The sequence below is a fragment of the Amblyomma mixtum genome, chromosome 1 (genome assembly GCF_055824585.1).
Source record: "Amblyomma mixtum isolate Tamu chromosome 1, ASM5582458v1, whole genome shotgun sequence".
In the NCBI taxonomy this organism is placed as follows: domain Eukaryota; kingdom Metazoa; phylum Arthropoda; class Arachnida; order Ixodida; family Ixodidae; genus Amblyomma; species Amblyomma mixtum.
The window spans coordinates 42,064,018-42,089,904 of NC_143012.1; the positions used below are offsets into that span (position 1 = coordinate 42,064,018).

The window sequence follows — 25,887 nt, forward strand, 5'->3', positions numbered from 1 at the left end:
CTCGCCACTACCACGCAGTTGTTCCCATATTGAAACGCGTGCCTTACCGAGTTCTATAGGTTGCAGAAGGCGATATGCAAAGTGACCCTAGTGCTCAGATATAGATATGTAGGCGTTAAAAGGCAACTGCAACACTTTTCTGAGAATTTCGCGATGCTCAAGGATTCAAATCTATGTAGGCTGTAGGTAAAGCATGCGAAGTGTTTTTGCACTAGCATTTAAAATAGTGACGGAATCGACGATTGAATTTTGGGCTGCTCCTCATTGCACCGGAGGAGTGCAGGGAAACTCAGCGTGACGTCATGGAAGGTGTCATTTAAAATCACCGCTGTCGTCAGCCACACCCTGCCCTGACGCGTTACACGCTGCCAAACAACTCTCGGCAGGGTTCGCCTTCGGTGGCGTTGGTTTTTTTCCTTCGAAGCAGGCATTTGTGCGTTGGAAATGTACCGATACTTTCGATGACGTCATCATTTGCCCCCCACTAGGCGTTGTTCGCTGCGGAGAAGGTTGAAGGGCGTCAGGATTTTAATCGGCGATTACTTCACTATTTCAAGTGCTAGCCCAAAAAGACTTCGCATGCCTTACCTGCAAGTTTCACACAATCAACCCTCTTAAGCTCGTTGATTTCTAAAACCTATGCAGTTTCCCGTTAAAGAACCCAAGGTGGTAGACATTCGGAGCCCTCCACTGAGTGGGGTGCGCCGTAGCCGCCACATGAAAATACAAGTTTTATTTATTTTGTTTCTTTTTTAATGTATTCGATAACATGAGGGTGTGAAAGGAAAGAGAAAGCCTCACTAGCCGATTTTATTTCTAAATTAAGTCTGTGTTCTTGTAAGTAATGATTTAAAAACATTTCAATCCGATTCATAACGTAAACGTACTACATCCACCTCGTCATTTTCCTTGGGCTGAGTTAAACCCTAAGCTACCTGGGCCGAGCTAAACCTAAATCCATGAGCCTGTTGTGGTTGTGGGCATACCTATACCGACCCCGTGCGCTAAAACGAGACCACCTTGAAACCAGCAGTTAGTGAAGATCTGACCGGGTTTCGGTGGTCTCTAAATAAAACGTTTCTCTCCGTCTAGTTCGCTTCGTGCGGCGGGGTGGGCGAGTCTAAGAACGGCACCCCTGCGTTTATTTGAACATTGAAGGAGACGTGCGGCGAGGACGTTGTGGAGATCGCTTCCGTTGTCGACCTCGAAAGAGGCTGGATGACTGGTTTGCTTACCCAGCCTACCCTTGCTCGGGGGGGACACAGTACTGATATAAGAATGTTTCAGACCAGCCACATCTGAAGCCAGGTGACAGAGATGTGCGGTTTGGTTTGGTTGGGAAAGGGAATGGCGCAGGATCTGTCTCACATATCTCGGTGGACACCTTAACCGCGCCGTAAGAGAAGGGATAAAGGTGGGAGTGAAAGAAAAAGAGGTGCCGGTAGTGGAGGTCTCCGGAATAATTTCGACCACCTGGGGATCTTTAACGTGCACTGACATCGCACAGCACACGGGCGCCTTTTGCGTTTCGCCTCCATCGAAACGCTGCCGCCGCGGTCGGGTTTATTTTTCATTTTTGCTTCTAGCCATGGACTGTATTAGTGAATAAATGAAGCCAGTATACTCACTTTATACGCATCTAAAATAGTGAATTAAGAAAAAAGAACCAGCGCAAATGTGTACCGAGTAAGAAGAAGAGTAATAAACTGAAGAAGATTAACGAGTTGATGAGCACTACACGTCCTGACAAAACTGAGTGAAAAGACACGGGCGACAGAAAATACACTGATGCTCTGTATCTTTTCTGTTCACGACTTTTTGCATAGTTTCGCCGTTGTGCATAGGGTGCATAAAGCTATAGCGAAGAAATTTGATTCCATCTGATTTATTTTAAATGCGTGCAGTTTACTAATTGCATTTAGTTTTTAATAAGAACTCCAAATACAATTGTTCACTTGGGGACATATTTCTGTTTTATATCGCCGCAAGCTTTGTGCCCTTCAGGTATACTAACACACGTTTTAACTTGTATATCAAAGGACCACCAACTCGACTCCTCGAAAGCAAATCGTGGAGTCACACAGGTATAGTGTAGATAGCGTTGTGCGCGCGTCTCTTATTCCGCTTTTATCATGGACGTCACACGCACTCGACCGGTATATGTTTTATAGTATAAATAGATTACTTGTATATTATAACTCTCTCCCACTACCCTTTCTGCCTCTCCCCTCACACCTTTCATTTCATTTCTCCAGTCTGCCTGCTATCCCTTTATTTCCGCTGCCCCAGCTCAGGTGCTTACCGTAGCGATGGGAGATGCCGGGATTAGCAAAAATTAGGGGTGTGCGAATATCAAATTTTTCGAATGCAAATCGAATACGAATACTTGGTTCCGAATATCGAATCGAATATCGAATAATCAAGGACAGACGTATTTAATCACTATAAAACATTATTTGAACATCCAAGAACATCACAGTTCAACTATGAGTGATGAAATAAACACAAAAGATGTGTGTGGCTGCACAAAAAGTATCAGTCTCGAACATTATTCTTAGAGGAGTGGAACATAAAAGGTTGCCATGAAGGAAAACCGGCTGCTCCGCATGGTCAGGCAGAAGTAGTTAGTTCCCTTCTAGCTGAAGCAACTTCTCCAGCCACAAAAATGCCCTCTCAATTGGCTCTGGGCAAAAGGATTTGCCGGGCTAGTTGGTTCATTTCTGAAATAAAGATTTAACTGCGCGAAAGGGTTAGGACACAAAGGAGACACATTCACGACACTTGGAAGCGCAGCTTCGACACTTAGAAGCGCGCTTCCAAGTGTCGTGAATGTGTCTCCCTTGTGTCCTAACCCTTTCGCAGAGTTAAATCTTTATTTCATATTTGCTCTGGGCGCCGCCATATTGTTATGTCTCTGTCAATAGGACTTGCGGACCGATATGAACGCCGGTGCTCGCAATAGAATATTCGGCTGGGTACGAATATTCGCGTCGGGTCGAGTATTCGAAACAATACGAATACTTGGATTTCGAATCGAATACGAATAGTAAAAATATAATATTCGAATTATATTCGAAAATTTCGAATATTCGCACACCCCTAGCAAAAATCTTTTCCTTCCTTTTATTATTATTTTTAAATAAGCCACCACTACTACTACTAGTCACACACCATACTTCAGGATCAAGGCAAGTGACAAGCAAGAGCAGTCATATAATTATAGTTTGATTTGTGAGAAGTTTAAAAAAATGTATAACTATAACCTTATATAATTTGTTTCCTCGCAGTCTTCCTAGACATGGACTGCTTAAGCTGCTATTCTCACTCCAGCTTTCGCATAGAGCAGTCTGAATAAAAGGTCAAGGCTAGATGCTGCGATACAGTGCTCTGTGTTTAAAAGATCACGGCGTGCAGCGCTTCACGTACCTGTGTAGCATCGCATATTTGTACCCTCTTGTCAGAGCCGTCGCAGAATCGTCCACCGTTTTGTGGGCTGCAAAGAAACGAGCTGGATTGACGCGCTATGCCGGCAAAGTCAAAGGTCACTGCAAAGTTCAAGGGTCAAACAACTAACTAGCCGGGAACTGTCGAGATAAATTAAAGGTGCACTAAAGAAGAATCTGAACTCGTCTTTTAGCTGCGGGAGCCCTATCTGCATGTTCCGAGAATTCCTAGAAACTTCGAATTATTGTCCTGTGCGACCGATTTCCACAATTTAAATCGGATTCAACGTCCCGGCTCGCGGCTTTTTTTTTAACTCACCGAAGGCGGTAGGAGGAGTCATCTAACGCGTGGAGTTCCTTTCAGGCACTCGCGTGGCGGCTTCGCTGCCGCTTTTATTTTGTTTTTAGGTTTCCGTGAGTAAATACATCCATTCAGAGACTATATAGCTGCAGATTAGGCCCACGAAAATAAAAATACGCGTGGACTGTTTGCTTTCGCCTATCGCTACGTATCACTCCGCCGATGGCAGAGTGGCAAGCCGCCATGGGACTGGCTGAAAGGTTGGTTGACTCCTCCCACCGTCAGCGGTAAGTTCGAAAAAAGGCGGGAGCCGGGATGTTTAATCCGATTTGAATTAGGGAAATCGGTGGCACAGGACAATAATTCGAAGCTTCTAAGAATGATCGGAACGTGTAGGTCGAGTTCCAGCAGTAAAAAGACGAGTTGAGATTCCTCTTTAGTGCACCTTTAAGCACAATGTCTTAGCAATAAAAAAAATACAGTCGTGAGCAAACACATGGGAACTATGTACTGCGTGAGCAAGCGAATAATACACGTGCTTGGCAATTCACTTTTAAGTTGTCTACTTTGCAGTGATAAACTCAATACTTTGTCACGAAGGCAGGCTGCGCGAAATATAGATAGCACCGCCCGTCAAGCACGGATCGGAGTTTACACAAAACTCCAGTTTCTGTAGGTAATAAATGAGTGCGTTGTGTGTGGAAACGGTTTGTGCCGGTGATTGAGAGCGAAGTTAGCGTGTAGATGAACTGACACATACCTGGGCCTGTCGCAGCGGCGGCGGGACACCTTGACACCCACGTAGGCGTAGTCCCCGCGAGCCACGCAGTCCGACCGGCAGGTGCCGAATGACGACCAGGCGCCCCATCCGCCGTCCACGGGTGGGTCGCGGGAACGCCGCCTCTCCAGCTCGTCGCGCCGGGCGACGCAATATCCGCCGCGGCACCACTGCGACCGCCATCATTATTATCATCATCAACCAAGTGACTTACACTGTACGGGCCCAAGGGTCTCTGCCATAGATATTCGGTCATCCCTGGCGTGCGCGAGCTACCTAGCTGACTCTCTGCTAGTCCTACCCTTCATCTCCCTTGGTATCCACTCTTTTTCATAGAGGAAACTACACGTGGCAGAGGTGTTGCTTTAAGGATGATAATCCAGGTGATGTTTGCTACGGCGCTCTTAACCGTCTGCAGCAGTTCCATGCAGACTGCTCATGTTTACTCTTAGCCCAAAGGCATAAATGTAGCCTGATGACAGAGTAAGCTTTTTACACCGCAAGCTTTTAGTGCTCCACTGATGGCGTGATCAGAAAGAGCTTCCCGTGGCGTCAGTGTGTTTAACCCCGAAAAGGACTAAAATCGCGCCTTTTTTCTTAACGAGCGTGGCTACGTAAGTGCATGGTGTGATCGTCCCCTAAATTAATAGCATGCTGTCTAAATACGCCACGGAAGGAGTTATGTTCTATACCGTAACAGAAAAGTACCTCAATTAGACCCAGAAATCCCTTTTTCTGAGTCCTTTTTTCCTGCAACACCTTGAAAACACTAATTTGGGAAAAGGGAGGCATTTTCTGTTCCTGAAATTCTTTGAAACTCTGTAAAGATGCCCTTTTCGCAAAAAATGTTACTCCTCAAATTCCCCGAAAAGGAAAAAACTTTCCTTGAATGGAACATTGTCGCACGGAAGTGGCCAACGCCAGTTTCTCGCTAGGATATGTGTGGGGCAAGCTCCCAATGCGCGTTCCACAGTCTTGAGTGTAATATATATCCCAAGAGGCACAGGTAATTGGCCCAATATTGCAAATGGATGGTTTCACACTGGTCCTTTGTAGGACCGTCCTTTTGCCAATACGTTTCCAATACTGGGCCGATTACATGTGCTGCTTGGTTAGGCCTACGCGTCGCAGAGAGTCGGCGCTGTTACCATGTTGTCGGCGCACGGTGTTCCCTCGAGGGCCGGGTGCGCCGCGAACGAGACGGGCGTGATCCCGCGGTTCATCTCACAGCGCAGCATTCGGCAGATGTCCTGCGGAGGTACACAACAGGAAAGCGAGCAACGTCAATGGGCGTTCACAGTGAAGTGGATGCGAGCGCGCTACGGATACAACATGTGTAATTTGTTTTAATTTTGCTGAATATCTGCGCTAAAGTAATGTTCGAGTGTTCGATCTCGTTTGTTGAACTGGTCCGACAGTCTCGCGACATTGCCTTCCCCTTAACACTAGGTACTTTGCAACCAAGAGCTTTGTTTTTTTAGTGTTTTTCCACTGAAATCAGGCTGTGCGCATATTTTTATGTATATCTTGTATCTTTCCGGTAGCAACATTCTCTGTGATGCTAGCAGTGTGCTGTAAACGAATACTTGAATTTGTTTCTCTAGTTCACACTAGTACTCTAGTTCTCTCTCTCTCTAGTTCTCTATCGAGGTTACCCGTGCATATCGCTTTCCTTCTCCATAACTTGCTGCGCTGTCCTCAATTAAGAGTTCAAGCCGTCCTGTTAACCTCCAAGTTTCCGTCCCGTAGGGGGGTTATTGCAGGCTGCAAATGTTACATACTTTCCTGCCTTATAGTTCTAGCTCACACATGTACTATCGGGGACAAAAGGGGTATACTCCACGCGGCGGGAGCCGGAGCAACAGAAAACTGCGTGGCAACGCCATCTACAGGCGGCATCTGGGATCGCGAGTCAGCCAGCGCGTGACCTTTATTATCAGTAGGCATGTCGCTTGGCTGGTTTCAATGTTTCGTGCTTTAGCTTTCCGCTGCTCCGGCTCCTGCCGTGTGGAGTGTACTACTTTTGTCACCGATAGTACCTCTGGTTGGCCCTTCCGTTTTCATGCTATTAAAGTCTTTTTTTTTTTTCATCCTGGGAAGGCTCAAGTCCATTTCCTCCCCTTGATTTCCACTATAGATACCAAGAGGAAAAAATGGACTAGTTTTGTGTTGTTAATTCCGCCATTTGTAAACCGTGTACCAAGTAAAGTCCAGAAGATGAACAACGCTGAAGGCGAAGTACAGCGCAAGGCACAAATACAAGGGGAGATGCAGAACCAACTAGCCCGTCAACTCGCTCTTGTATAAATGCTGGAGGATCAATGAGACTCGCCTGCAGAGGCTGATGGCTGGTGCGGCGACTAGCCGAGCCGAATCGCAGCGCGCACTGGCGGTCGGCCGAGAAGATCTCTCCGGGCAGCAGCGGGCCCTTCTTGGCGGCAAGCAGGTCCACGTCCCGCTCGCGGCTGCCCCGCTGGAAGACGCAGGCGGCCGCCGGTAGCCTCAGGAACTTGGCCACGTACTGGCGCGAGCATGTCGACCAGCTCGTCTTGCCGGCACCCAACGTCGGGGACATGACGTAGTTGTCCACGTCGCACGGGTTGCCGTCCTGGGCGCCGTCATGCTCCATGCCCAGGCTGAGGACATGCATTAGGAGAACGAGTGCCTTCCTTGATGTGCGCTGCTGTGTGTTTTAAAGCGATAGTTCTAGGGACCGTGATAACAGTACTCGGTCGCACAAAGCCTCTCGAACTCTAATGCGGCACTTTGAAGCCGGCAGCTCCGAATGGCAAATATACTGCGAGAACTTGCGCGTGTACATTCTATACATGTGTGTATGCATTCTATATGTTTGTAGAAACAAAGACGATTCATTTCCGTTCAAATTCATGCGGCAGGGTATGCGTTGGCATTAGTGTTTCGCCCTGACGGCGGCGGCTGGCGTGATCCAGTCCATAAATCACCTTCCTTAGCGACTCGCCCTCCTCTCTCTCTCCCTCTCCACACTCCGCTGCCCTCTCTGTCCCTCCCCTCTCCTTCACTCTCTAAGGTTTGCCTTCTCTTCTTCGAGGCTTCACACGCCGCCAATGCCGGACACTTTTTGCGCAAATGAGAGTTCTAATGCTAACGCATTAAATGAAGTCAGAGCACTCGGCATTGAGCGGATTATATAGCGAGTGTGCTCGATGCGGAGGAAGAACGCCCGTATACCTGTGTCCCATCTCGTGGCTGGCCACGTAGACGCTCTGGAAACTGGTGCCCTCGCTGATGGTGCAGCTGTTGAGCGAGTTGCACATGCCGCTCACTGGGGCGAGTCCTGCAGGTGTAGATGCAAGGATTGTTGTCAGCATTTCCCTGCCGGCTAAGGAGTGTCGCCGTGGCGAGTACTGGTGCCTATGGTAGAGTTAAGAGGCGTTTCGGCTGCCACCTCACAGATACTGTGAAACCCCAGAAGATTTTAACCGCCGCTCATTTCAATCCTGGCCGTGACTGCTACATTTCGATAACGCTTGTGCACTTAGAAGCTGGTGCACGTTAAAGAATCGCATGTGGTGCGGGCTATCCAATGGCCTCTACATGACGTTTCTAGTAGCTCGCAGTGCATCTTCGACTCATGAAAACCCCTTAATCGCCGAAGGTTTGGCGAGCATGAGCGATTTGTTCCGACTGCCCGTTGGATTGGTTGACAGACACAGCTTGTCAGGCATGTGGTCATAATGAGGCCTCCGGTGTGATATGTAAAACACCCGGAGGGCTCTGCGCGCGTACGCAGTTGCCGACGCGTCGGAAGCAAACTTCCGCCATTATGTGAATTTCGCTACTTGTGTCATCACTGTCTTGAGTTATTAGCGCGATAATGCGACGAACTAGCTGCAAGTCTGGTCTCTTCTCCGCATTCAGTACGCACCAACACTGTGTATAAGAACATAGGGGGCGCTCGCAGACGCCGCAGCCTAGAGTTACTGTGTATGCTATACAGCAATTGTATACCGGAGCGTGGTGTTCTTGTATATACGAGAGCAGGAACACGACTGGAGCCGGCTGGGGATATCCTCTGCGCCGTCGTCTGCTTTGGTGCACTGTTCGTTGGTTACGCAAAGTAGTTTTAACGGCTGTATTTGCGAGGAAATGTAACGCACTCGCCGGCATGTCCGACTACACGAGAAGCCTGTCTGATTCGTAGAAACACTCAGCTGGCTGTGCTCCTCTAAGTTGCCCTGCATCACAACACACGTTCACCTTGGCATTTTAAAAAGATACGAGTTTCGAAATGGCGTTGCATACTTTGTCATGCTCATCTACAAAATACTCGCCAACTATTAACGAACAGACGCCTTCGTACGTGCATTGCGAAAAGAGAAAATAATTTTTTGAAAGCACTGTTTACATCTGTCATCGCCACCCGGTACCCCCAACTGGAGGTATCTCCGGCGCGCACATCTTTGAAAAAGAAATCGGCTTTGAAATAATGTTCAGCACTTGCCAGTTCTGTTCAGGGATGTATGCGGCTTTTGTTAGCAAAGGGGTGACTTCCCGGGCGCACAATAAAATCGGAAAACTACTTCTAAAACTTTTGTTTACATGCCTTCTTATGGGCCATACCATTAGCCGTTACTCCTCACTAGGCGACAGCAGTACCACATCTTGCTTACGTCACATATCGGTGTTGATCTGCGCCACGAATCTGCTGAATTTCGTCACGAACGAGGCTTAATTCTGACCAGTAGGGACCAGAAAGGGGACTCACCGACGACGTGCCTTTTTCTGAGTCCTTTCTCGTCCACGACGAACATGTTGATCCTGGAACGCGGCGAGGGGAATCAAGATCACATCAATACTTCCACACCACACTATCAGTATCAACCATCACAAGTCGAGTATGTATCGAGGATATATCGCCACCATTCTACTCCATTACCAGAACAAAGCTACACGCCGAATCACTTAGTTTCTTGAGGAGTTGGCGGTTCCGTTTTGTAATGGGTTTGATTGGTCGTTCTTGAGGGGTTTGGAGCTTGGCAGCGTTGTTTCATCTGCTCAATGGTGTCCGCTACGCACGGAGTGTGCAAGAAAGCAGTACGGGGCACACTGCAGCCTACTGAAGCGAGGTGTCAGTTCACGATGTGTATGTTTGCTAACGATCGACTGACTGAGTGAAACATATGTTGATTCCATATTTATGGTCTTTCGGGCTTACCCATCAGACCGGTCTGGGCAAGAGGAAAGGGGACGTGAGAGGGGTATCTAGCCAGAATTCATGTCGTGTTCAGCAAGGGTACTTAAGAGTGACGTAGTAGAAAATTACCTCACAAGGAGGGGTGGGCGCTGGCTAAAATGTGTCGAGCTTTTCAGGAAGGGAACACATGATTTGAAAACTACGGTCGAATTCGTAACGAACGTGGTGTAACGGCTTAGCTGACAGTGCAAAAGTTTCGCATTGGCAGGCCGGCGTTCCCAAGATGGCGGAGCCCGTTGAGCGAAACTGTGAGACCTTCTACGGGACGTGGCGGCGTACCCTGAGAGGAGCAGCGCGTGGTCCCATCGGGGCGTGCCCTGGGCGGATGCGGTCCTCCTCCTCTGGTGCTGCCAGACGCAGAAGTTGGTCAGGTACGTGTCGATGTTCTCCGACGGAGTCAGGTCCTGCACCGGGACACCACCATTACCATCGGTAGAGAAAAAAAGAGGGTCAAGATGACATCTTGAAATTCTCACTGCGAACGGTGTCCTATCTCTCTGGTACTGTCTCAGCACCAAATTCCTCCTCACGCCCGGTGACGAGGGGGCATGCGTACCTGTGTAATCATAGCCTAAGTACATGGATGCACAGCCACTGTGATAGGCAGTTTCAGTGGTTAACATCCCTGCCTTTCCCCCTTCTCTGTATCTATCTATATATCTGGTCACTGAGTATCCCGCGAGGATTATGGATCCGCTAATTAGACTGAGTGCACGCATACAGGATCGTCCATTCTTAAGGTGAACACGCGAACGCGTGGCCCCACCTTTTGGAGCTCCAGTACCTGCGTCGTTCCGCATATGTCTCAGAGGAGAGTTAGCGCCTGCATGACCAACAGCTCAGACATGATCTACTGTGGTTCTCCAGGCGTCCAGTGCCATTGTGTTCATCATGCACTTATGAGCGCACGTGCTTCTGACACTAAATTTTTATTTGCTCGTTACACCTTGCGTGAAGAATTGTGGCGTATTTTACTTGCCCAAATGTTCCTTATTGGTCTACCATTTTGTGTTTGCGCTGCAAATTCACCAGAGGTTCGAGGCACCGATTCACTTGCATTTCTGTACCCTAAATACACCCGACTTATTCAACTTTCCTCCCAATATCCACTGACGGAACACCGTCGCACTTACAAGTACTCATGCCGCACATAGTTGCGTTGCGCGCTTTTGAAGAAGCGGTAATCTTCTGGTACTGCTGGATATGGAATGGCTGGATACGGGCACGTGGACTCGGGGTGGTAGAGGCTTAATCCTATAATGCCGTGTTAGAATCTAGAAAGAGATTTTTATTGCTTTTGCAGCAAGAGCTGTATATGCAACTCTGTCTATTTGAGACATTCTTTATCCTTTTTGAGGTGTTGAGAAGCTAGCCTTGTCTGCTAAGACTATTTTTACGGTAATCTCATTTTTCTCTTAAGTATCCCGTTTATATACATATACATATATTTCTGCAATGTTGGGGCCCTAAATTACGAAATTCTGGCAGTCCAAACTTCTCTCCCATATTTTCATTGCCTGCGAATTGCAGAGTGAAATTTGTAGAGACACCATATTTTTGGATTCGCGTTTTTTTTTTTTAATTTTAAACAGTGCGCGAGATATAATAGTGCACATGAGTCGCGACGTGGAAATTGCCTACGCCAGCTAAATAATTTGTTTTTTCATCGTGTCACTTTGCTTTCGGTTTCAAAGGCCGAACGGCGGCTGTGACGTGGCAAACAATTTCAGGTCACATGAGTCATGCAAAAACTGCGATATAATTGCTGCTTTTTATTTTTCTTTAATCCAACTCTTGGGCAGGCATGAGTAAGAGTTGATGTGAATTAAAAGAAAGGAAAAGGCTGCCTATCAGGAAAATATTTGTGGACAGTCAAGAAATTTTCAGCAGCCTGTATTGACGTGCCGCTGAATGTAGTCGAGTAACCATTTACAAGGCCGGACGTTTTGCTTATTTTGAGAGCTAGGTTGTTCAGAGCCTGGTCGTATACGAACTCTGTACGGATCTACAGTCGATAGCATATGCAAAGCGAGGAGCTCACCCTAGGTTGCAGCTTCAAGATCTCCAGCTCAACGACAGTCACGTCGATGTTCCTCCCTAACGATTCATGTTTGAAGAGCATTTGTACCTGCAAAACGAATAGAAGTAAACATGTTTCAAGGTACAACGCGTTGCTTTCTTCGCAAGTCGCTACATAGTCTTGCGCACATGATGAAGGATTGGGTGATTGTACAAGAGTTTTTACGCGATAACATAAGGAACTCGTCGGCCCGTTCACCTATTGAATAAGAATTAAATTAAATATCATTCAGCTTTTGAATAAGAGATTGCAGGTTCGATACGTGTCACGGCAGCTGAATTGCTGTCGGCTGAATATAAAAGGCCCGTAAAATTTCAGAGCCTGTTAAGATCACCAGACCGTCGAGAAATAATGTGGGACACCGCTCCAAACCTATGGGCTGCCAGTAATCATTGACTTTCATTTTTTTCGAAGATAGTAGGTGCCCCGCCGCGGTGGCTCAGTGGTTACGGCGCTCGGCTGCTGACCCGAAAGACGCGGGTTCGATCCCGGCCCGGCGGCCGAATTTCGGTGGAGGCAAAATTCTAGAGGCCCGTGCACTGTGCGATGTCAATGCACGTTAAAGAACCCCAGGTGGTCGAAATTTCCGGAGCCCTTCACTACGGCGTCCCTCATAGCCTGAGTTGCTTTGGGACGTTAAACCCCAGTAAACCAAACCGAAGACAGTAGGCACACACGCACCGCGTTCATGATGGTGAGCACGTATGTGACCAGCTCGCGGTCGGCCTCGTCCCCCGGGAAGGCCCTGGCCATGGCCTGGTACAGCGCCTGGTCCACGAACACCGCCGTCTCGACCAGGGCCTCGCCCTTGCCCACCTCTCCGCCGCGGGGGTTCCTCCGGCGGTTGTTGGCCGCCGCCGCTGGTCCCACCCGGCGCCTGTTCCTGGTCCTCCGCCTCCGGCGCCACTTCCAGTCGCCGTCGGGGACCCGGGCCGCCCGCGTCCCGTTGTCCGGCCGCAAACCGCGCTCGCCTGCGCGCGCGGAGTTCGTTGAGGCGACGTACAGAAGGCGGCCGTCGATACTCTCCCCTGCTTAATAGAGAGATTTAGCGTACCGTGATCAGCGATCCCTCCACGGGGAACCACTATGCATGCGCAGATCAGCCTGAGGGCGCGCGCGAGATGGCGCCAGGAGCTGGCCAGCTGCTCGCACGTGACACGTCGCGACCAATCGGCGTGTGAGCACTGGCAGCGCGAGCAAGCAGATCGCGGTATCGCCGTGGGATAGAGCTATGCTAAATCTAAATCAAAAGGGTCAAAAGGGTCAAAAGGTCGGCTGAGGTGGTTGCTAGGCAACGGCTCAAGGTCGGTCTCTGTGCCTCCTCGGAGCACCGCCACAGCGAAATCGCAAGTTTGTGGCCAATGTAGCTTTCGCTACAAAAGATATGCAGGGACAGGGTGGCCGCAGCCGGCACTGGACAGGTAATTGAAGGTAATCGGGAGATTCCTTTGTCTTGCAGTAAACATAACACTAATGATGGTGACGGTTACAGCGGCAATTCATGAAAGCTAAGGTGGAATTTCTCTGTACGTCAACTATATGGCAGTCTCTGCTTTTGTGTCGCCACATTATTTGCTTGACGAAAATCGCCGCGCCCTCTCCTGGCATGTGTTCGTTCAAAGCTGGTCAAGTTCAGATACCTGGCGAGCGCGACGATCAATTTTGCTGTGATTAAGCAACAACTCCGCAGCACGCTGACGCTGTCATACACCTTGTGCGACGGCGTCGATGTTCATAAACTTGTTTGGTAGCTTGAGGTGGTAAATGCAAGAAAAACATGTGACCAACAGTAGTGTTTCTTTGCCACTCTGTCAGTTACTTCAACTGTCTACCAACTTCTACAAGGGTGTCAAATTTTGTTTCCTGCTTAATAAGCCTGCAGAATAGGCTAAACCGCTGTGAATTGCGCCTCTGCGTCGTCTTACCTCATGGGGCTAGTAGTAATTAAATGCATTGAACGGTAGTGAGCCCCAGTGGCCGATGGCTTCACCTGTACAACTTCGATGGCATTTGTGGTCCAAAACTATAAACTGCATACAACGGATCGACTTCTCTTCCTTTTTTCATTTCTTGTTTGCCCCGAAAATATGCGGTCTCGTCGAGCTCGATGCTTGACGCCGCAACAAACACTCGCTACGCGCGCACGTTTCATTATTTCAGCACAGAGTGTGTGGTAATATGATGGCACTATAGCAACACTCGCTGGCATTTTACTAAACTAAACCTAACCTAGCGCTGGTTTTGCCCTGCAGTAAATCGATATCTTTAGAGTGAGCCACTTGGCTGGCCCTTGCACAGGTCCGCGGGTGAACTCACAGCGTCCGCAGTTGAGCGGCCTGTGCCTGTCCGCCCTGGCCAGGATGTGCGGCGAAGATGTGGCGTTTGTCGCTGCGGCGTTGCCCCGACGACGCCCGCTGCTTGCCAGCGGGTACACCGGGTACACGAAGTACGTCGCGTCCGGCAGCTCGATCAGGCCGCGCTGCGAGAACAACGACAGCGGTATACCTGAGTTTCATATTCTAGCCCACCGCGAAGGTGGTAGCTGACTTATGGCGTCACGCATGCAGAAATTATGGTTGAACAGATGTCGAACTGACTACACTCCGTTTGTGTAGGCCGTAAGTGCAGCGCCAATTTCACAGAGATGATGACGGGTGCCCACTATGCGAAGCTGGCAGACTTATCCAAGAAAACAGTTCCTGGAATCCCAGTGGGTTTCTTTCGGATCCCATGTTCGCACAGCTTGGGTACACTTGCAGCTTGGGACGTTACGCACAAATACCATACCATACCATGCGGCATACTATACCATGTCAGGCCGTACACCATACTATGTCAAGTCATGCCATACCATACCATACCATACCATACCATACCATACCATACCATACCATACCATACCATACCATACCATACCATACCATACCATACCACACCATACCATACCATACCATATTATGATATCCATGGTAGAGAGAGGGTGTGGTAGATGGTCCTTGGCGATCACAAAATGAACAAAGGAGGGGAAAACCTAAGGTTGCTTGAGCCAACATTTCGACAAGAGGACTTGTCTTCGTCTGGGCAAAGGGTTCATCATTGGCAGGGATTAAATAGGGCCTTCGCTCCGAGGAGGAAGGCCCCGGGTGGGGGAAGGAAAGTGGTGTGAGAGGGGGGATGCGTGGCAGGAAGGGGAGGGAGGTGAATCTTGATTCGTTAAGCTGCTATAGTGGAAAAACTTATATCCGGGGGGTGTGTAATGAACAAAGGCTTTGAAGGGGCTGCGACGGGGGGGAGGCGATATCATACAGTATACCAGGCGTTTCAGACAAGCTCGCCACTAATATTCAAAGCTAGGCTTTTTGAGGCATAAAGATGTCTTTTGCGGCATAGTGATACCAGTGCTGGAGGACAGCACGAAACAAGTAGAGGTCACGTGATGTGCGTGGTACGGAGTGGCATGTATACTGGTATAGTGTGGCTTGGCGCGTCTCAAATCCGTGCGGTTTTCAAATGGTGCATGAGACGGTCAAAATTTTGTTGAGCCACAGCACTGAGGGTAATTGCATTTTGGAGATTCCAAAGACTTATATCGCTTTTGCTAATGGCCAAATAAAAATATCTAATTTCAACCAGGTGCCTAAGTATACAGTAAAACTGGGGAAGGGGAATGAGGGGCTCGTTATAAATATGAGAGAAGCCAACAGCCACAGCTGTTGGCTTCTCTCATACAGTAAAACTGTTATTCAACTTACTACCCTCGGATACAACTGAATTCTGCAGTGAAGCTCCGCCCACATTCAGGATCGCCGTACAGAATTCCTCCGCGACAAAAAGTAGTCCGTTGCAAAAACTTTTTGTTACCGTTATAAGAAGCTAACTACAAGTCTAAATAATAAACTCAAGAATATTTATGCCTCTGGCTTGTTTACCACACTTAAACATTAAAAAGCCAATTCCGTCTACTGTTGTGATTGGTCAGCGGAGTAACACAGGACGCCGCGGATTACGACCAATTGTTACCAACTGCTTTTTTATTATTAAGTTGCATCCTACTGCATGTACTTGATTAGCCTATTTTGTGCCGTCTGCCAACACTGCAGGGCATTACTATGCTGTAAAAGTCATCTCTGCACCCCCAAAAGCCTATTTTTAAATATGAGTGGCTGTCTTCGCTAAAACACTCGCTTTATGCTCTCGTACACTCTGCACAAAATGGAGTAAAAAGGGCTTTTATGAAAGGGAGTGCTCTAGATTACTTCCTTTTTACTTCCATACAGGCGTATTCGAGATTCGAGTGATATATTCCATACAGTTCTGTGTCGCCTTTGCTAATTTTGTTTTTTGAAGCACAGTTCTCATCGTCACTCTTGGCGCCGTTAGCATCGTTTTTCCAGATACCCCGCTGCTTTCAGTGATGGATGGCATACGGGCGTGACGCTTTTGCAGAACAACTCCGTTAATTGGCGCTGTGTGTTCTTCGTCACGCCGTCAGAAAGTGGCGGATACCGATGACGTAATAGACGAGGCAACCTTTCCGAAGGACTTGGGCAGCGCACGTGCAGAGGAAGCGCGGAAGCCGATTCTGCTAATGAGACGAGGAAATAATTAACTCGCAAGATGTGAGCTTCAGTTGAGTGTGGGATTTATAACTGATAATTAAAGTGGGCTGGGTAAAACCGTTATTCGATGAACTGTCAGAATCTTTTTGTAACTGAAATAAGGCCGTCCACAACATTCACCTTAAATGTTTTTTTTTTTTTTTTGCCCAGCCAGCTTCTGTTGCACAGTACCTAGTCAAACAGACTACAGGATCCTAAGACAGAAAATGTCTGTAGTCTGTAGTCTTGTCGTATTTTGGGCTTGTCCTGTGTAGTTTGTCTTGTCTTGTGTAGTCTGTCTCTGTAGTGTGTCTTGTTTCTGTAGTCTGGCTTGTATTGTGTCGCCTGTCTTGTTGCTTTTCTGTTTGTCATAGCATTGATGTGATTTTCAATTTTGCCTTGTAACAGAGAAAAAAACATAACAGTATACTGGCACTTCGCTAACAAAAAAGAAGCAGTAATTGCGTTTAAATCAGATAAACCCTTAATTTACTCTCGAAAGGTTCTTTTACAGTAAAACGGTTCTTTTACAGTATTTACACGCCATGTCATTCTCAAAGACAGCGGTATACTCCATCTGCTGGGGCAATGGAATTTCTGAGTGAATGACCGACCGATTGATCGATTGTTTGAATAATTAAATCAGTCCGCGATCGATCAGAACATGCTTACCATGTCTAAGTATTACCATGTCATTCGGATCTAATCCTTACCAGTCCCGAGCAGACTGAGAGCGCCGCTTTGCTCTGGGGGATGCCTCGGACACGTCCCTGGTAGAAGCACGAGGCATCCGGAAGGTCCACGCCGGAAGTGACGTCTCTGCGACGCCGCCGCCTGCTGGTGCTGCCGTTAGATGCGCCTTCTTCGATCAGTTGGAACTGGCTGGAAATGAGCTCTTCGCTCTGCACAGTGGGCGGGAAGGGCAGGAACCGTTGTTAACGATAACCAGCGAGACACCGGCCTATAGCTATAGCTCTTTTCCATGTATACACCATGCCACTTTTTGATGATCTCGCTCACTCTTCCTCGTCTGCTATTACGCACATACCAGGCACATATGGTTAAACACCCTAAGCTGTTCTGGAAACTCAGCTCATCGGATTTGATAAAAAAAAACTCTTCCATTTTCGAACTATGAAATTTTGTCCGCTTGTTTTGGCTTTTCATGCCCTCACCTGATCAGCCATTAAAGTTGAAATATGTTTGCACACCTACGCGTACACGCTGTCAGACGTTTCCAGCAAGGGGTTGCTTGCTACAACAGACGTTTCCAATCTGAGCGCCACCATATTTGACGCTGGGCTGCTTATTGCACCTGGCGGTGCTAATCCACGTGCACACAGTGGCTTCGCGAACAATATGGCTGAACTCAGGTTACGACGTGACTCAGTTACCACCGCCCCACCCCCATGTTACCGTCCCACAGTCACACATGCTCCAAAACATTCAAACCTCTCCCTATAGCCCCATGAAAGTGTACCTCTACCACGGCGCTTTGCATCAAGCGGCCGGCCTGTACGGCATCCGAACCGACTCTACTCCCTGTGTGCCAACCTATAGCATTGCCTATACTATTTTTCCATCGCCATCAGACCCCAGCACTTCCTCAGCACTCCTCCTGCATCCTGAGTTGCTTAGCTGGCGTCATACCAATGGGACGACCAACTAGCTTTGGTGCGGCAAACTATATGGTCACCCTGGATGCATAGTATGCGTCCAAATTAACGTGGTTCCTCCTTCTTGGTGAAATTAGACTTCTAGCTCCAGGTGATAGCTTCGCATTGACCATGAACTAGCTCAGTTTCTTTTGCTCGGTGAATACCTGTCCCAGCTCGAGCTTGAGTGTCTGTCCGAAGGCCGGCAGTTCCAGGCTGAGGTCGGCGCCGCCACCTCCGCCCCCGTCCTCCAGGTGTCGCCGCCGTCGGCGCCTTTTCCGACGCCGCTTCCGCGTCGGGGGCCGCAGGTCCACGTGCGGCTCGAACACCTCGTACTGCAGGGCCTCTGCGGTGGCACACCAGCGTCACGGTATGGCATTAACGCACGAAAAAAATCGGCCGCGCACGATTAGCAGTGCCGTTGCAGCGAGATCTACACCGTATCACGCCAGCCACAAGCAAAGAAGAATGCCGAGCATTTGTTTACTATACTGTAAACGTAAAGAAGTAATAAGGGAGTAATCTGTCCTCTAGCGCACCCTCTTTTATAATAGGGAGTGTGCTAGAGAACGGCTTTTTACTCCCATATAGGTGTATTAGTGTTTAGAGTGTACACTAGGGCCATTTTTTTTACCTACACTGGCTACACTGGTGTAGCAAGTGTATCAAAAAATCATTATTCACTGGCTACACTAGTGTACTAGGCTACACTACACTAGTGTAGCCAGTGTAGGTAAAAAAAAATGGCCCCACTGTAAACTCAAAAACATCTATATGAAAGAAAAAAGAAGTAAGTTGTCCTCTAGCGCACACCCTTATTTAATTATCATTTATTATTTATTGATACTGCGATCTTTTACAAGACCTTCGCAGGGTGGGCACACAGTATAGAAATACATAAATTCTGGAAACAACAAAACGGTCTCAGGTACAAGCAAACAATTCAAAAACAATTGATCAACAATTTAAGATCAAGAACACAATTGCAAAAAGTACAAACGAAACTCAGAAATGTAGCGGTACGACATTATAAAAAAGTTAAAGGTGGCTTTCAAACCTTTTTAGTGAAGTTTGGGTTACTGCATCATTAGTTAGATTATTCCAGTCTGTAATCGTACTGGGGAAAAAGGAGTTCTTAAAGGTGTTAATTCGTGCGTTTAATGGTGTTACTGTAAAATCATGGCGTTGTGTTGTACCCTGAGGAGAACGATGTAATATTGGATATGTCAATATTGTACTGACCTTTGATTAACTGAAAAAAGAATTTTAAGTTAAAGGGTGTGCGCTAGAGGACAACTTTCCCCCCTTTATACTCCTTTCAGTTTAGAGTGTAGGCTCTATATAGGCTTATTCGTGTCTAGGGTGCAGAGATCTATTGGGTGAATCTAGAAAGAGCATAACAAATGGAATTCTTACCTGTATTGCCCGACCCGACCATGAGAAGCTTCTCTACTTTGGCCACCACTTGACTGATAAACTGGGCCTCCAACTGCGTGCAGGAAAATGGAGAAAAGAGAAAGGGTGCCGAATCAACAAGAGCTCCTAACACGCGCCCTTGCTAACCAACATTCATTGACGTCATTTTTTTTCTTTTTTCTTTTATTGTTCTCTGGTGCAATACAGGAAGTATGCAGACACTGGTTGGACCCATAGCCAGCAGCCATCGATGGGTTCATTGGAGAAAGGTACTATCGGGGATAAAATTGGTATACTCCACATGGCGGGAGCCGGACCCATGGAAAACTGAGCCATTTTGGCGAGCGAAAGTACGAAACGAGCCAAGCGACATGCCTGCTGGTAATAAAGGTCACGCATTGGCTGTCTCGATCCCAGATGCCGCCTGTATATAGCGTTGCAACGCAGTTTTTCGTTTCTCCGGCCCCCGCCGCATGGAGTATACCACTTTTGTCCACGATAGTACATGAATTGCAGGCAACCATTTGTCAGAGTTTGAGACGACAGTATATGGAACTTTACAAGAAACGCGCAAAAGTTCACTATAAACCCTTACACTACCACTATAAACCCTTACAAAAATGGTCTATAGACAGTCATAGACTTCTTATAGACTCTGCTGCCTTCCTATAAAAGTTTCTTTTTGTCTATTCATAGTACATAGACTGTCTATAGACAAAAGTCTACTGAAAGTTAATGGTCGTAAATCTATAGATTGTCTATAGCCTTTTTACTGCCTATAGACTTTTCTCTGTGATTCTCTATAGAGAGTCTATAGACTTTATAGACAGAAGTCTATGGACAGTCTATAGACTGTCTAAAAAAATTTTTAAGGGTCCCTCCTGAAAGTACCAATGAAAGGAAGTTCCGTTTAATAACGAAAAGACAAACAGACAAAAACAACACTACGACTTCCTTAACGAGGTATTTCCGCCGAAAAGGGGCTGAATCGCAGGAACCCAACGCCGTTGTGGCTTGAATCGAAATCGTGCGCCCCCTTCTTCCAACAATGCTGGGAGAAATCCACTCGCGTGCGAATGCGACCGCCGCCGACAGCGATACGACCGAGTCACGAGCGGTGCTCGTTTATACTGCCACCCAGAAGCGACCACAACGGACGCGTGCGACCGGAACGTTAGTGGCCACCGCGCACGATTACCCACTTGGTCCGGCGCGGAATCAAAAGCGCGAAGGCGTGGCCAGGACTGCCGAGTCGCAGCCGTAACCATTACCGCGCAATACACACCGGAAAAGAGTTTGCGGAAGCTGCTGGACGCGGAATCCCGCGCAGTCCCACGCGGTGGTCGTTAGCCGATTTACGGGAGGGGATCTTCGCTTACTTTTTGTACGTACAGGAATGCACGTTTCCAGATGGCTGTCGGGCAGTGAGACTGCTTCATCGTGATGTTATGTAGTACGTCACGAGACTCCCTACGTCACGTTCAGAGATATGCAGTGTAGTATCAAGTGTAGTATCAAGAACTCCTATATACTTTTTGTAACGCACAGGAATGCACGTTTCCAGATGGCCGTCGGGCAGTGAGGCTGCTTCATCGTGACGTTATGTAGTACGTCGCGAGACTCTCTACATCACGTTCAGAGATATGCAGTGTAGTATCACGAAAACAACTCCTACACAGACTCTGTGTTTACGTCTACGCGGAAGAGGCCAACAGTCACTGAAACCAAGGAAATCATAGGGGAACGTTACCAGAACGCGAGCGAGCCTCTGCCGTAGCTTATAGCAGAGCACATGCCCTCTACATGTAGTGGTTGTGGGTTCGGATCCCACCGGCGAAGTGTACGCGGCTGACTGTTCTGTTAATTTCTGTAAAATAACTTCCTTTTGAAAATCACCGCGCAGTTGATTTCCAAAAAAATGACAATCATCATCTCTATAGCTACGCTGACGAACCTTCAAGGCACCGCTGCAGCATACGTGTTTCGCCTCCAACAATTCTTAATGGTGCTTTCATATTTAGCTTTTACACAGAACCACAAATGAACGAAACGTATTTTGTGCTTCCAGATTCAGTAGTAAATTGTCTGTCTATTTTTGCTGTCCCGATATTCTTGGCGTCGCCAGCTCACACCCTCTCCCCCCCCCCCCCCCCCCGTACATGTTTTCGCTGCGCTCAACCGTCCATCCTTTTACCGGTTTGAACGCACTGCTCTTTCATCATGTCTTCTCCCTGTCTTTCGTTCTTTAATTCTTTCTTTTATTGCTGCAGTCGTTTCTTCGTGGTAGCTTCGCACCGTACTCATAAAGCGGAGGTACGGAACGACTGTTGTTTCCTTGCTAAGAGGTCGAAGAGCTGTCTGCTAGCTCGCATCGAAGTGACAACGCAGGAAGAGAAATCCTCTAAAGGTTGTGAGGTTATGCACTGTGTCTGTTGTTAATATAAATAAATAACTAGCAACAAAATTGCGTGGCTTGAAAGTAGCGTCGTGGTTGTGAATTTAGGAGCAGGGCGAAACCCCCTCACTCCGCAGAGTAAGAAACTTTCCGCTAGATGACCATTTATTATGAGCAAAGTTTAAAAAAAAATGTAATGAAAACCACCCCCTCCTCCCCTTTTATCACCCGCGTTTTTAAGGGTTCCTCATACGTACTCTCCCGATCATGCTATACGCTGGTCCTTCAAATTGCAGCGATAGTTTAATCACCAATACTTTCGAGAAACTTCTCTCTTCTCGCAAGTTAGTCATACCGAAAAATTCCGGTCAAGCGCAATATTTCAGCACGAAGTTGTTTATGAGCGCAATTTCTTCGCTCGTCGTAAGACTGCACCGTAACAATCGAAATACCCGCAAATCCCTCATCGCGACACTTGTAGTTTTCTGCTACTTATTGTCAGAGAAGCACCCCATTGACTTTCCGTGGCAGGCTTAACTACTCTATGCGAGTGCAGGACGAACTTTAAAAGAAAAATTTTATTACGCATCCGAAATTTAGACCAGATAGCCATCAATACGTTCATAAGATCGCAGACCACAAACGAGCGCAGGCGAAGGAAGACAGGGAAAGGCGCAGACAACACAAGCGCTTATACAACACAAGTTGCGTGTGAAATTTCCTTGTCTCACGGATCCGGTTCCATCGGTCAAACCGCGTCTGGTGTCTAAATGAAAGGTTAATGGAGCACAGGACGAAGGTCAGCAATTACAGGCACAACCTCTCTGCGCTTTGGCTCCACTGTGAGTTAAAGAATGAAAAGCCTTGCAAACCTTTGTTCGAAGTGTGCACGATACTAGCTGTGCATAGAAACCAGAATGTAAGGGAGATAACTGAAGCAGATTTGATTAGAAATGTCGGTGCAACATGTGTCAGTGCACTATTTATTTCAATGTCTTTTCAAGAGTCAGTGCTTCTAAGTGCGGCCACCTGATTTCGGCATTTTCAGTTCGATGACGTCATGAAAGAAGGCGTACCTATACCATGCATTTGTGCTGACAAACGATTAGTTGGAAGTGAGCGCTTGTGTTGTCTGCGCCCACCTCTGTCTTTTGTTCGTGTGCGTTCGTACGTGGTCTGCATGCCACACCAACTCGCCCTTCAGTCTGTGCTTTTGTTCATAACAGTTTACAATATTCCGCAGCTGCTTCATGACTAAAAGTGGTGTCCATAAAAGCTGAACTTGGTGTTCGTATAATATGGCAAAGCTGGACAGGTTCGTTCTGCTCCGCGGTCGAAGACAGAAGGTTCGTCCCGCCACAGTTTAAGCAGGGCCATTTATTTACGTTTCTTTTTTTCTCTCTTCACGGGGTGATCCCGTAAACGCCGTTGTGATGAATGCGTTTTACGTCAGCCCTGTCACACCCCTTCTGGATTGGCCTCCTTCCCTCGTAACGCTTTCCCCGTTCGTTTAAACGCGCATAGACGAGAACATAAAGAAGCGGAGCCTGTTAAACGGAGCTGACGCGCTGCCGGAAGATAATCGGCACGCGTCACCCACTTTCACAAACCACGTGGCGTCGACCGCGCACGTGCTCCGTTTAACGCGGGATAATTTGCCCGGCTTCTCTTGCACGCCAAACACCGCCTGCCGGTTGCCTGACCACCATCTCGTACGCAGTGCACGCCATCTTGAATTCCTCTGCATTCGCGCGTTTACAGACGCTTTCTGTTTTTTTTTTTTCAAGAGCGACATCCTACGTAGGGCTAGGGCGCATGGGGCTACAGGGCACGTGGTACTATAGCGTGTAGTAATAGATCGTGTGGTATTAGAACGTGTAGTGATAGAGCGTATGGTACTAGAACTAGTGGTACTGGAGCGTGTGGTAAAAGCATGTAGTACTAGAGCGGGTAGTACTAGAGCACGTGGTTATAGAGCGTGTAATATTAGAGTGCGTGGTACTAGATCCTGTGATACTAGAGCGGGTAGTACTAGAGCGTGTGGTACTAGAGCATGTGGTTATAGAGCGTGTAGCATTAGAGCTTCTGTAAGAGCGTGTGGTACTAGAGCGGGTGGTACTAGAGCGTGTGGTTCCAGAGGGTGTAGTACTAGAGGGTGTGGTACTAGAGCATGTGGTTATAGAGCGTGTTATACTAGATACTGTGATACTAGGGCGTGTCGTACTAGAGCTGGGAGTACTAGAGCGTTTGGTTCTAGAACGTGCAGTACTACAGCATGTGATAGAGCCTGTGGTACTAGAGCTGGTAGTACTATAGCGTGTGGTTCTAGAACGTGTGGTACTGGGGCGTGTCGTACTAGAGCCTGTGGTACTAGAGCTGGTAGTACTATAGCGTGTGGTTCTAGAACGTGTGGTACTGGGGCGTGTCGTACTAGAGCCTGTGGTACTAGAGCTGGTAGTACTATAGCGCGTGGTTCTAGAACGTGTGTTACTGGGGCGTGTCGTACTAGAGCCTGTGGTACTAGAGGTGGTAGTACTATAGCGTGTGGTTCTAGAACGTGTGGTACTGGGGCGTGTCGTACTAGAGCCTGTGGTACTATAGAGCTGGCAGTACTAGAGCGTGTGGTTCTAGAGGGTGTAGTACTAGGGGGTGGGGTAATAGAGCCTGTGGTACTAGAGCGTGTGATGCTAGAGCGGGTACTACTAGAGCGTGTGTTACTGGAGCGTGCAACTCAGCTCATGCACTCCCGCTTTTCTCCTAACCCTCCCGCTTCTACCAACGGTCCCTACCTAGACCCGCCGGACAGTGCCACCTAGGAGATCCTCTCGATTGGGCATGCTGTACCGGAATTCGCTCACCTTCCCCCAACCCAGCAGTACTTCGTGTACGTCGACTTCCAAGATGCCCTCCGTGCGTTTCAAAAGCGAACTATAATCCCGGATATACTATGCCTAAGATATGGCACTTCCGGATCTGAAACGTTGTGTAGTCCCATTAAGGTGGATCCCTGCGCATTGAGGGATTGCTGGAAATCAGCTGTGTAATCACTCGTCCGCGGCATTTTAACCAGGTTTCAGCTATACACTGGGGCTACCTTCAATTGTGTGACTAGATCAACAAAGCTATAGCCCAGTCCTACCTAGAATTCAAGAGTGAGCTAGACACTCTCCCTGCCCCACACCCTTGTCTCTCTATGTCCAAGGCTCGTATACCTTTTGTAAAATTCAGACATACACACTCATTACACCAGCAAGGCTCCTTTTTTATGAGCCTGACCCGTTTATTAGCCCTTCTGCACTGAACCGTCCTGCCTCAGCCGCCGCGGTGGCTCAGTGGTTATGGCACTCGGCTGCTGACCCGAAAGACGCTGATTCGATCACGGCCGCGGCGGTCGAATTTCGATGGAGGTGAAATTCTAGAGGTTTGTGTACTGTGCGATGTCAGTGCACGTTAAAGAGCCCCAGGTAGTCTAAATTATCCAGAGCCGTTCACTACGGCGTCCCTCATAGCCTGAGTTGTTTTGGGACGTAACACCCCAAAAACCAAACCGTCCTGCCTCAACTGTTCTGAGCTGAACGCCGATCTGGCACACTGTCTCTTCTACTGTTATGTCACCCTTCAGTCCCCTATCTACTCCCCTCTATCATCCCCAGCCCTCTCCTGGTATACCTGGTAGACATCTCGCAAACACGACCAGCTAAGCCTAACGTGACAAGTGAAGCATATAATGAGAACTTGACTTGTGTACTGAAAGGAAGGGTTTTACTACTAGTAATATTTATACTTGTTAAGAGAATCTGAAGCAATGACTATACTACATGCTGAAAGCGTTAATGTAATGGAGCTAAAAAATAACAATAAAAAATGAAATAGGCTGATTCTAGTTGGATAACGATGTAGTTCGTAAACGCAGCCAGGCATACTTTGTACGTCGTGCTCAGAATATGCTGATTAGGTTTAGGTTTATTGGGGTTTAACGCCCTAA

At 47.9% G+C, this 25,887-nt stretch overlaps 1 protein-coding gene across 1 annotated transcript in view; it reads right to left on the bottom strand.

Annotated features, from left to right (window-relative positions):
- Positions 1–25,887, bottom strand: part of LOC149366127 (A disintegrin and metalloproteinase with thrombospondin motifs 18-like) — a 179,814-nt gene that overhangs the window by 45,145 nt on the left and 108,782 nt on the right. Inside the window, exons 2-14 of the mRNA XM_089548866.1 lie at positions 19,508–19,580; positions 18,259–18,437; positions 17,150–17,338; positions 14,155–14,317; positions 12,520–12,809; positions 11,800–11,886; positions 10,038–10,162; positions 9,270–9,322; positions 7,733–7,838; positions 6,863–7,158; positions 5,671–5,780; positions 4,505–4,692; positions 3,427–3,493 (exon numbers count right to left, since the gene is read on the bottom strand). Of these exons, the coding sequence (XP_089404992.1) occupies positions 3,427–3,493; positions 4,505–4,692; positions 5,671–5,780; positions 6,863–7,158; positions 7,733–7,838; positions 9,270–9,322; positions 10,038–10,162; positions 11,800–11,886; positions 12,520–12,809; positions 14,155–14,317; positions 17,150–17,338; positions 18,259–18,437; positions 19,508–19,580 (1,926 nt within the window). The remainder of the gene's footprint in view (positions 1–3,426; positions 3,494–4,504; positions 4,693–5,670; positions 5,781–6,862; positions 7,159–7,732; positions 7,839–9,269; positions 9,323–10,037; positions 10,163–11,799; positions 11,887–12,519; positions 12,810–14,154; positions 14,318–17,149; positions 17,339–18,258; positions 18,438–19,507; positions 19,581–25,887) is intronic.